The following is a 12,750-nucleotide window of genomic DNA, read 5'->3' as shown; positions in this document are numbered from 1 at the left end:
GTTCAAGCACTTTTTCGCACTTGAAAGTTGAAACCTAAAACCAGACAGATATGAGACAAAACTAGAATGAACCAAAGCACCAGAGCTGCAAAACATTACAGGGCAAACACTGGAGTTGGTTGAGCCCTGCTGCAAAGGCAGTTATGTCTCATACTTTATGTTATTGTTGCACAAGGCTTGCTTATTGCACAAGCATTGAACTGTCTGTCAATGTATTAACATGATGTAACATACAATGTTCATCGTCTATGGTTAGCCACATCCTGCAAGAAAATAGATTCACCAATCTCAAGCTGCATTACTGGTCAAACACAAATATCAGAGTCCCAGTGTAATGATGTCATTTTGGGAAATAAAGTTATTTGTTAAATTGTCTCAATTTAAACTATTTGTGTTTGCTAACCACATTTTGGGGATTATTGCAAGAAGTGTGTGTATATCAGCTGGTATATCTACATTTTTCACTAATTTCGATATTGCAATTGGCTCCAAAAATCAGATATAGGTCAGGCTCTATCAAACACAGGCTTTTCTGAAGGGAACTTTCTAGATTGATTATCATACTCAACATTTCAGGATCGGCTCAACCCCCCTCGGAGCAGGGTCGCATTCCTGCTCGCTGGGAATTCTTCACATTCCTCACATTCATCTTTAATTGAGGTCTGGCTCATTGCCTCAATCAGAAAACACTGAAGTCAGAGATGCTGATCAACAGTGAGGGGTCTCGCTTAGAGTGGACATATTTGACCCAGAATGCTACAATTAAAATACTAGGTCAGTTTACAGGGTCTGCACTTTTATCTCCAAACATCTGGAATAATAAGATTAGCCCTTTCAAATTAATAATTTAATGGTCTACACATTTGTCACAGTGAGTGCATCAGACCTCTTCAGACAGACCAAGAGCATCCTAAAAAGCTCATCTTCCTTTTCTTGGCCTGGCAACGGAAAGTAACCAGAAACAACGCTTATAATATGTCATTTGAAAGGAACAATCATTTGTCATCCAATATCCACCTTGATTAACTGTGTTTAACATCTGGCTCAAAAGATTTGGAACAGAATTCAGAATGGAGGAAGTCTGCGCAACATGTGGTTTTCTGGGCTACACAGACAATGAGGTAAATAGCTTTTCTCTGACACAGCCCCGCCCTGAGAATGTCGACAGAAATACTATAGACAGCCTCATCCCTTTCCCTTCCAAGGATGATCCTCTCCTTGACAGTAATTTACTCGCCAGTTAGATGTTTACTTTGTTTAACAGAACCACTTCAACTGAGTGTCTTACAATTCGTAATAACAATATTGCAAATGCTACAAATCAAAATTATGAAAACGTGCACGGGCAAAGTAGCAACAACTAGACAGTATTCAGTTTCTTCAGTAACAAAGAAGTCAACGATAAGAGCCGCACAGTGTGTTTATTTTCTCATTTGGCCATTGCAGTGTATGACTCATGGGACTAGTGGGATTGAAACCAGAAGAAATTACATCTGATCCTTAACTTCAATGAAATCATAACAGTGTCCATGTTGTAATGTTGCTACAGCAACTGGAAATAATTACAGGCCTGTTCATTCATTCATGCCACTGTTGGAAACATCTGATCACAATTCAGAATGTCCAGAAGGGCTGGATTATCTCACCCCCAAGCTAGCTGAGAGTGCACAGGATAGTTTGTGCGTCAGGAAATGCTGACAAGTGCTCCATTAATGTTTTATTAAACAGTAACAATGTGATGTTTCCATATTTAAAGCTGTGTTCATTACTTTTGTGGCCTCTTTGGGGTTTGGGACCAATAAAACAAAGCTGACAGACATCCATCTCTGACATATTATTGTCTTATTACGTTATATCTAATACATTAGGTCACATTCAGCAAACAATTAGCAACACTAGCATCTATTTTGAGTCATGAGTCCAACTGATGAATGAATTTAAGAATAATCAAATCTCCTTAGCTTTTAACTGCTGAGAAAAATGGCTGGTTCATTAGCTGCCAGATGTTTCACTTCATTTGGGCTGGAATGGTTTAATTAGAGTGTATACACAGTAATGTAACCCCAAAAAAATTTGCTAAAGGAGGCCAACTTCAGCAGAGCAGCAGAGTTGGCTATTATTTCTCTGTGGCTTCATCTTTGCAAGAAAAACCTTTTCTTTTCATCATTAACATAAAAAATATCTAGTAGAGAAACTTTTTTCTCCTTTGTTTTAGTGAGCATACTTTAACTTTGCATTCACGTAGCAGAATGGATCTAAACAAAGAAGTGTTTGCTTAATTTTCCCATCATCTGAACTCCTTTGAAGGACAGACTAGTTTGTGCATCTTCAATGACCCTTGAACAACCTTGTTAAATTTTACAAGCAGACCTCTTCACTATTCATATCTACATCGGATTACAAAACCAGAAACATGATTGGGTAAGGAATTATTACAACAGGTTGAGGTCAAAAGTTTTACTTAGAACTGTTATCAAATGTATTACTATAATAAGATTTGTCAGAGTGTTTTCTTTCAAGGTATAACGTCAAACATAAACATTACACACCACCTTAACACCTCTCTGTAATGAACCTCAGAGGAAGGAAGTCTTGTAGGCGTAACAATTATGCACACAATGGGGGGGTCCAGACCTATAGTTTGAGAGTGGGCACTGAAGAAAAACAACCGCATTGAAGGAAGTCAACTAGCTTGAAATGGTTAAGGACTATAAAACCTACTAAATAAACTGCGAGCCAATGGTGGGCAATCCCTTTAAATGAAGAATTCCTTTGCTGACAGGAGACGCCAGAGCAAGTGTCCAAATTTATCGCCCAACAACTGTCAGGGGCTCTGTGTCTGACCAGGCTGACAGAGAAAACACCACACAGGAACCAAGTCCGTCTTAATTTAGTCTCTATCTCTTCCTCACTTTACAAGCCACAATATCTGACATCCCCCTCATAGATCCTTCTTTCCTTTCTAGGAAACCTCCATGTATTGGTGAGTGTAAGGCTAAAATTTGAGGAAACAAAACACTGTCATTTCCTCACTAATTTCCACGACCGTTACGATGTAGTTCTGAGGAAGACCACTGCGGTGAGGTCCACTTCTCGCTTTAAATATACTTGAAACCACAGCTGCATCTAGTCAAGAGGTGAACTTGTTTAATGTATTCGTGAGACTGTCTGGGGAAGCAAAATGAAAAACTCCAAAGACATTTTAATTGCTCGGTGTGGGAAGAATAAACATCAGGAGCACAAACTAGATATGAGGATGTATGAGCGTTTGTCATAGTGCGTCAAGAGTGAGTCAAAATTACAGAGGCTGTATCTATACCAGGAAGGATATATTTTTAGTTCAGTATGCTTGTTTGTTAGTTGGCAGGTTCTAATTTTGGTTGAATTTTGTGGTTCTTAGTTCTAGGCCATAGGTCAAAGAACAAGTGACTACGCTATGTTTATTTTGGATCCGGATTCTGTGTTTCCTAGAGTCTCTGACCAATCAGATTCCTCGATGCTAGTGAGCATACCATGGATTTCTGGCTTTACAGAAGAGCTACGATTAGTCAATTAGTCAATCGGAGGAAAATTAAATACCGATATCTATGTAATCAACCATCAAAGTCATTTTTCACGCACGAATGTCAGACATTTGCTGATTCCAGCCTTTTCAATGTAAGGATTTGTTGCTTTTCTTTGTCATTTAGGACAGTAAAAGTTTTTTGGGGTTTTAGACTGTTGGTTGGACAAAACAAGCAATTTGAAGACATCACTTTGGGCTCTGGGAAATGGTAATGAGTACTTTTTTCACAATTTTTTGACAGTTTAAAATATGATCGTGAAAATAATCAGCAGATGAATCATTATTTGCAGCCCTTCTTTACAGACAGACCAACAATAAACACTGCTGGCTACACATTTCTGCTATCACATCTATCAGCTAAAATACAGCATGTGATCACAGTAAAGGGTTTTTGGGGAAGTAACATAGCTGATAATCCTAATCAGGTCAGAAAATCTGATGAGTTACAGAAGGCAACATAGCACTGCGTCCATATTAACAATTTTGCACACAACTGTGCAGCCTTGGTGGGGGTTTGATGGTGCTTCCTAGTCCTATCTGACTTTATTTCATCATGTTGGCAGAGCACTGACATCTTACATTTTAGATTAATAACTCCACATCAGTGATCAATCATTTCTCCGACCTCCCTTTCCACCTCTCCTGTGCAGTAGTGTAGTAGTATATTGATCTGTTTGAAAGTTTTGGTTTCAAATGACAAGCAGGGCAGTGAACTGCCCCACCTACTACATGGTTGAGTGAACTGAGGTTCCTGAAACACAGATTCATTCATATTCAAATCCACAGTCACGTTCAGTGACAACAAGTGTAATTTCTTTTCTTTTTTAAATGAACAGGGTTAAATAAAAAGGTAGTCACTGTAGCCTGCTCCAGTACCTGGCTCATTCATACCAGCAGCAGTGCCTACGTCAAGATATGGCAGTCAGCTACAGAGGAGGCAGGGCATATTTTCAAGGGGAAAAGGGCGTCACTGCCCTTTGCCCCGAGTCAAACAACTTCAAGAAACTTTGCTAACCTACATTAATATTCTCGTCTGTTAAACACACAAAACAGAGCTAGCTAAAGCCGTCAAAGTGTTGTGTTTCAACGTCCATGTAAGTTAAATCGAGGGCGGACTGTGCGGGACAAAGAGCGACAGGTAGCCCACAGCACCCGCCGAGTTTAGGCAGACTTTCCCAGGTACAGTTTTTACGTAGAGAGGGAAGTTACTCACCCGAACAAGGTTGCTAACAGCCGCCTGCACGGCGGCCACCGGCGCCGTCAGATCCGGAATAGCTTTCCCGTCAACTTCACCTTCTTCGTGCATTATCACCAGATGGGATATCTGCTGAGCCACCGGCTCCAGGATACTTTCTATCGTTTTCGTGTGGAAAACCGGCATGGTGACAACTTTAGAGCACTATCCAAGAGAAAAAGAAGTAAATCTCCTACCACCTGAGGCAGTTTTCCCCCAAACTCCCGCTACAAAAGCCCTAAAACAATCCCGATAGCGCCCCTCTTCCAGGACAGTTTCACCCTCCGGTGTGAAGACTACAACTACCCCGTGAAACCATCAACGTACAAAACTCCCTACCGGAGTGAGAGCCTGAACGTCACACACGTTGGCCGCCCTCTGACCAATCAGCGAGCGGGAAGGCGAGTTCCGTGGCGTCTGATTGGACGAGCGGGGTGCCGCTCTGTTTGAGCCCCTCCCGCTTCAACACAGGCGAGTTTGCTAGAGATCCGAGTGCTCCCTAAATTACGTAATAGATTCTCATGCCCTAAAAAGGGAAATATGTGTCTACTGTTTGTGAGCAGTAGATTCCTGCCGCTGTACATTCACCAGTCGGACAAGCTTCTGGCACCTCCAGCACAGACAGATGTGAGATCAGAGTGCAGACGTCCCTGAAAACTAATGCTAGAACAGGACATTCCTAATAAACTTCACACAGATCCTTCCATAAAATAGGATAATGACATTTCCTTTCAGGGCTATTTTTGTCATCTACCCATTGCAGGATAATCTGTTGGCTTCTACATAAATATGATTAGGGTATAATGGATTTTAAAAAAAAATGAGGAGGAGGTCCAAGGAGGATGTTTCAAAATAAAAGACTGAATTCCTTTCTCACTTATTATAGATGACACCAACCATCCACCCACATTTGTTTACAAACTCAGGAGGACAGAGTACTTGTCAAAAGTGTCCTCGGGCATCTTCGCACATTTTTTCAATTCCACCACCGTCCTAACCTCACACAGTGAAACAACGATATTCGAGGATTGAAAAACCAACTGCCAAGCAAATCAGCTAAGGAATTCCCACAGAATCCCAAGAGGGCCCGCAAGGCAGCGGCCTGTTTCCTAAAAAGGAAGAGTCCAAAAAGAAAGAATCAAGGAAGTTACTCTGTTTGAACTCTTGTGTAAACATACAAGGGGCTGATATGCTTTCCTTTTGTATATAATGCGGTTACTATACCAAATGCCAATGAAAGCTAACCTCATTGGGGAGATCAGGATTCCTGCGTTGTCTTGATTTTGCTGTTTGGCTATGAGTTATCCATCACAGACACCTCATTTTGTTAACCTAACTATTTCATAACAGTAAGTAAACATAGCTACTACAGAGCACAGGATGTAGATGTAGTTTTTGCATCTGCCCTACTTATGCCCTTATTACTAAAAAAAACACAAAACAATAGATGCTAGCACCAAGTATATTTCATCCTGCATCTCCCAGAAGTCAAATAAATGCACTGTCCACCCTGAGTCCATCCTGAATATAGACATCAAAGATGGCCTGCCGTTTCCTCAGCACTCCAGTTACTGACAAGGCCGTCCCGTGTGTCCATCCTGGAATGTAAGCATGGCTGCTCAAGATGTGTGGTCTGCACCTTCCCCACACACTGTAGGGCTGATAATACATGTTCCTGCTGCTGCAAGAAGGTGGGAAAATACACTCACATACTAATGCAAACAGATTATGTTCTCAACAGCATAGATCTCGACTTTTTTGTGTGCACAAAACACACTGAGATAGACAATTGCGTTTCTTGGATGCTTTATCAAAACACATCACAACCAAAAGAGTTGTAACTGTTCGTCTGTATGACAATTGGTTGACAAAACTTTTTAAGGTTCTTCATTAGAGCCCATTTATTAGTGCTTGCTGCTTTTCTCTTTTCCTTTCTTTTTGAATCTATATAAGAGTGAGCAGTAGGTGCCATCCTCTGGTTGAAAGAAGTAAATGCAACCAGTGAAACAGGAACAAGTCACTATTATGCTGTATGTGAGGAAAACATATCATACTCATTAATTTTATTTCTGCAAATTAATTTCTGTCTGCAGGACATTGTGAGAGATATCAGCTAAAAGATCAAATCAGCACAGATTCACAGGGGCACAAATAGCTGTTGCAATGATTTCTCTGACTTGAAATGTTCGTGCGTTCAAGAGAGTTGCGCTCCTGGCCAAACTCCAATCAGTGATGTTGCAGCAGGTGTATTTCCTTTTTTGAGTGGGTGGAGGACACATGCTGCAACATCACTGGTTGGGCTGCGGCCAAAAGTACATCATCCCTAAAAGATCCAACCCTAGATTGAGGTTGCAAGAATCTGCTCTGTGTAAGGCCAGAACAAGTCGAAGTACTTGTAAATAAAAACTCAAGAGCAAGTGAGTGCACAATGTAGTAGTAACACTGAGAAGTGATTGGGTGATTTAATGCACTGGTTCTCAAATTGGGGTCCAGGGATCCCCAGGGGACCCTGAGGAGGTTGAGAGAGCAGAGACAGATGTCAGTTTGATGTCACGTAATTTTTCTTTTGTTGTTCATTCCTTGAATTTGTGTAGGAAAAGCTCCTCTTCGAGCTGCTATCTGCGGGGTAGGAGCAGTCTCATCAGCAGAAATCAGTCAGACCTGCCCTGTCTGTTGACAATATGATCAGCCCTGTCAATGATTTGGAAAAGTGTGGAAGTGTGGTCTTTCATTTTCTGTGTGGCATTTCTTCATCAGACGTCATACAGTGTAGATATGTCTCCATGCATCTCCCATTGACTTCAATACAGCTGCCACCACAGTCTGTCCCCAAAGCAAGATTCAGCGACATGTTGACCCTTATTTTTCAAGTTCCTTGGACAATCCTAATGACTTTGGTGATCCCCTCACTTTTCAAACTCTAGCACCACCGTGAGGTTGACAGCTGTGGTTTTGAATGAAACATTCATATCCCCTCATACACTGCAATACATTCAGTGATCCCTTTACTTTGCACCTGGCACAATCTTGATGTCAAAATTTCTATTTGCACAATACTTTGGCTCATGACCAAATACCTGCCAAAACTGATATTCCCAACAGGCTCAGCTGTACTTAGTGTGCAGTGCTAATTTGCAAATATTAGCATGCTAACACTCTTAACTAAGAAGGTAAACGTGACCTACTAAGCTCTTGTTCACACAGTCAATGTGAACTGTTCACACACAGCTCAAAGCACCACCGTGCTGAGTGCAGCCTCTCAGCGTCACTAGCATGGCTCTGCAGATTTCTTTACTGTGAGAATATCTTTGGTCTTGTTAATGGGATCACATCTTTTTTTATGATTTGTTGTCATTATCATTGAATTTTGTTCTACAGTTACAGATTTCACACCTGCATTGAGTTAAATTCTTAAAGGCTTCTGCTGTCTTGACTTTTTATTGAAAGTGTGTTTGGCTCGCTGTATTGCTTTGCATCTATTCAAATTGTAAAGACTGAAAGCAAGGGAATGAGTGTGCTGTGCGGGTAGATGACCTATTTTGTAATATGTTAAAAGGCCACATGGGGGCAATAAAAGTCTCTAAATACAGCAAAGCCTTGGCGCAGCACTTTGTAGAGAACACTGACATACATACCCATTCAGAAATTAATACAATCTTTGTAAGTTTTGAACTTTACAGATGTTAAAGTACATGAGCATGTGTTTTATTTGGTCACTGTTTTGACTTATGTTGGGCTATAGGCAGGTGCTTCCACTGTAAGACCTGGTGTCATTAATTCACCATCACTTTTATGTTTTTGTTTGGTTTGGTGTTTTATATGTGATATACCTGGACAAAATTGTATATATGTTATTATGTGTAGAATATTTGTAATGGTTAAGATTTTTTCATCCTCTCTGATTCAGTGTATATTGCTATCTGCTAGAGATACTCAGCAAGAAAGCACCGCTCGAGGTGTCTGAGTCAGTACCATTGTCGTGTCCTGTGACAGCAGCAGCATCAGAAATGGAGAGGACTCACAAAACTACTCTCTGCTAATACTACTCTCATGAAAATCTAACATCACTGGATGATTCCGACATTTTCAGTCATACTGTAGCCACTTTGTCAGCTTATGGTGATCTTGATTTGATGAGCTGTTGTGTCCATGTGATTGTGGACACACACCTCCAGCACAGCTGTGGGTTGTCATGTAATTGTGGACTGTACTAAACAATGTGTTACTTTGTGAGTGTTATGTATGAAGCATCATATTCTGTGCTTCATTGAGGCTACACCATGCCTTTATCGGAACAAGATCTAGATGTCTTGGGCATCGTTTAATACACATTTTCTTGTGTTTCAGGGTTACATATTTAGTACTGTGGAAATGTGGTACTTTAAAGAAATATTCTGTGGGTTTGAACAACACCTTTGTGCACAACAGCCATTTGTAAAGAGGTTTGAGTTTAAATAAGTCAACTAACAAAAGAAATTTGGTGCAATTTTTAGGATAGCAGTTAAATTGTTAACAAATTATGTGCATAAGTGTTTAGTGATTGACTATTAAGTCTATTTTATATATCTATATGACCCGTCTCTCATGGAATTATTAAGACACGTTAATATACTGTTCATCAGATCAGTTGAATTTTAAAAACTCTTGACTGAACAGACTGCTGGCAATGGTTGCTGAATCAAGCAGAGTAATCTCTGCCAACACACTGAGTTTGGTGAAAGTGAGTTTACTCTGCCAACTCATGTGGAACGGATTTATTTAGTTAATACTGGATACTGTTTGGATGCTGAGTGTTTGGGCTTCGACATCTTCATTTCCCCACAAACAAAGTAAAAAACTAAACATATTATGTACATTGGATACAGAAGCAACCCACCTGGCTAATGCAGATGTGCTTAATAACTGGAATCACAAAAATTCATGGCTTGGAACTGAACACCTCTTCTTATTTAATGTTATGACTTAGCAATTAATAAGCCGTACATGACTTCCAGTCCTCGCATGTATGTCAGTGAGTGCAGCTGATAAACAGCTGAACAGGTGCTCTGCGGTTTAGGTGTAATTATGATGAATATTACAGCAAGCTGAACCATAATCCATTGATTTTGAGCTATATTTGTTTAATGCTCAAACGAAAATTAAAGTGTGTGCAGCAAATGTTTGCGTCTACCTGTCTCGTGCGTGACAAATGGGTGTTGAATTTCTAACGAAGCCAATATTTCTGAGAAAACACTAAACATGTGAGTAGACTGTGTCAAAGAGGACGCTAATGTTTGCATCCAAATAGCCAAAACAATGTGAGATAATAGTTTTCGAGGGAGCCAACAGGACAGAAAACTGCCCAAATAAAGGCATCAATTGAACATGTGCTCAACTAATACATACTCAAAGAGCTTAGAAGGGTCATAATGCACATAGCATAACATAAAATAAAAAAATAATGAAACTATAAAATGTCAGTAATATGAACAAAGGTAGATGACAGCAGCATAAGAACAGAATTGATCAACCAGTAGATGCTACATTATGGCCAAAAACAGGTAAACTTGAGATCTTTTAAAATAGCTAGCAGCTTTAGCAAACCACATGACATACTAACTGCAGAGCACACACACCGAGCACATTCACGTTAGCATAAGCAACAAACAGCCTGCTTAGCTAAACTGGTGAAGGGAAGCACTGGTCGCTGGGATATCAGTGGAAAAGTCTCTGGAGAGGAAAATATTTCCTCCACAAATGCTTCCTGAAATGACATGTTAGCTTGGCTCGCTAATAGAATGCTACAATGGCAGCTGTGGTAGCCTAGCAACAAGTATGGTAGAGTTAGCAACAGCAGCTAGCACAGCAGTTAGCTGTGCTAACGAAGAGTTTAAAAAACATGTCATATTTTTTAAATACGAAAATTATCGCAATAGATATTGGAAACTGTTAATAAATTAGCCTACTGTTATAGGCTAAGTGTTAGTAAATAGGTGATAAGGCCCTAATAAGTCCTTGTGGGATGCTTACTAAAATAAATAAGTAGAAAGACCATGCAAGTGTTAGAAATAGCATCATAAACATGTTTATTGTCGGTTTGTAAGGGATTTATTAGCCTTATGAGCTTCTTATAATTGTTTATAGTAGCATTACAAACACATTTATTGAGTTTAATTAACTATTATGTCGTCATAAAACTTGAGCAGTTAGCTATGCTTTTGACAGCTCCCCAATCTGGACTGAGCACTGATGGTTGATAAAAGGTGAAGGAAAATTAACACATAAACACAACATTTAAGAGGTGAAGCTCAGAAACACACTTTAAGAGCTCTTAAAGCTCCTAAATGATCATCTACAGCCACATGTGGCCATGAAGAGAATGTTCTAGAAAGCGTACAATAGCCTACAATTGAACACGTGTTTGAAAAAAATCACACAATAACGATTTAACCAAATTCATATGGAACTTGACCGAGCCATTTGGAAGAGAGTGCAAAGGTAAGTTTTCCTTGACTAATATTTTGCCTGCATGTACTAATCACCATAACAAACTGTGTTTTATTCGACCATCTGCCATTGTTGCTAAGTTTTCGCAGATTCTAATAGGAGCTTTTCACAGCTGGCATTGTGACATGTTATGGCAGGAAAAGCATATATTTATATATACGTATTTATAGCAGCTGCAATCTGTTGAGGTGTGCCAGTTCAAGGGACCTCCTGTGAAGTCAGGCTTACCGTTATGGCTTACTGTGACATTTTAAATCTTGGATCATATTATTATGTTGACTTTTGGGTAATTTCACCATTCGATTTGAAAGTAAAATCCTTATGCACATATGTGAGGTATTTTCAGACAATTTTAGAGACACCGTGGGGAAATACATTCCTCACCATAACATATATTTTAAATTAGAAATAAGAAACACTTTTTTTGACGACAAGCACTTGTGCTCACTGAAGGCAAACAATTATTTCATCACTGTTACATGTAATCAGTTTTTTTAAAATCAATTTTCATTGCGACGTTGTTTTAAAGCTTTTAATTACATTGAAAGATAAAATGTTTAAATGCCAATTTCATTGCCAGACCACTTGTTTCACTTAATGTCCGATCTAGCGACGATGCCACAACCCCAGCTTTCTAAAATCCTTTCATATCCAGTAGGAATTATAATACCAATGTTGTGATATAACCAAATTGTTGTTACAAATTTTGAACTGCCCCTTTAAAAGTTTGCCGATTTTGTGAAGGTCGCAGCTCGACTGACCACAGATGTCTTGAATCACTCCAGTGCCAGATCACCTTCTATGCACACAAACATGTAAGCATATTTTTTGTTATCTGTTATCTGATTCTTTGATAAAACGCCGTCTCTTACTATTTACAAACTACGATAATATATCATGCTAAATCTATATCTACGCCTGACTGCTGAATATTAGATGCCTCAAATGTCTTCTTCTTGTACCAAAAATAAATTTTATTGCACAAAATTGATGCCAACTGCTAAATATTATTGAAAAATGTGCCGTATACGGTCACTTCCCTCGCTTTTCACATCTGCCAGCAGGAAAGTGCCCTCCTCAGCCCTGACTCAGATGACTAGTGAGTGCATGTTGCTCACTCTCTCCTCCCCTCGCTTCTTTTCCTTTTTTCTCTCTCTCAAGCTGTCTTACTCTCTCCCTCCTCCTCTTCTCCTACTCTCTGCTCACTCTCTCAATCTCTCTCTCCTTTTGATCACTTCGGGTCCCTTGCTCCACTCCCTCTCCCTTACTCCTACACTGCTCTGTCACTCACTCACACGCTCATACCAGCTCTCCCTGGGCACCATCTCCACCATCGGAGATCCTCAGTGTGCCTGCGTTTTGCCAAGTGGACGCACTCCCCGCAGTCACCATTTCCACCCCGGAGAGTTCCACGGTGGCTGCGCAGCCCCTTCCCCGGCTGAGCATCGGGCGGAAGACCCTGGTG

General features: G+C 40.1%; 1 protein-coding gene across 1 annotated transcript in view; it reads right to left on the bottom strand.

Moving 5' to 3' along the window:
* The window catches only part of LOC141015347 (vinculin), a 28,342-nt gene extending 23,217 nt beyond the window's left edge, over positions 1–5,125 (bottom strand). The window contains exon 1 of the mRNA XM_073489384.1: positions 4,779–5,125. Within this exon, the coding sequence (XP_073345485.1) occupies positions 4,779–4,946 (168 nt within the window). The 5' untranslated portion in view covers positions 4,947–5,125. The remainder of the gene's footprint in view (positions 1–4,778) is intronic.
* Between the last annotated feature and the right edge of the window lie 7,625 nt (positions 5,126–12,750).

This window comes from Pagrus major, chromosome 20, assembly GCF_040436345.1.
Source record: "Pagrus major chromosome 20, Pma_NU_1.0".
NCBI classification, from domain to species: Eukaryota; Metazoa; Chordata; class Actinopteri; order Spariformes; family Sparidae; genus Pagrus; species Pagrus major.
Note: the sequence above shows the minus strand (reverse complement) of the source record. Positions and strands in the feature narration are given on the sequence as shown.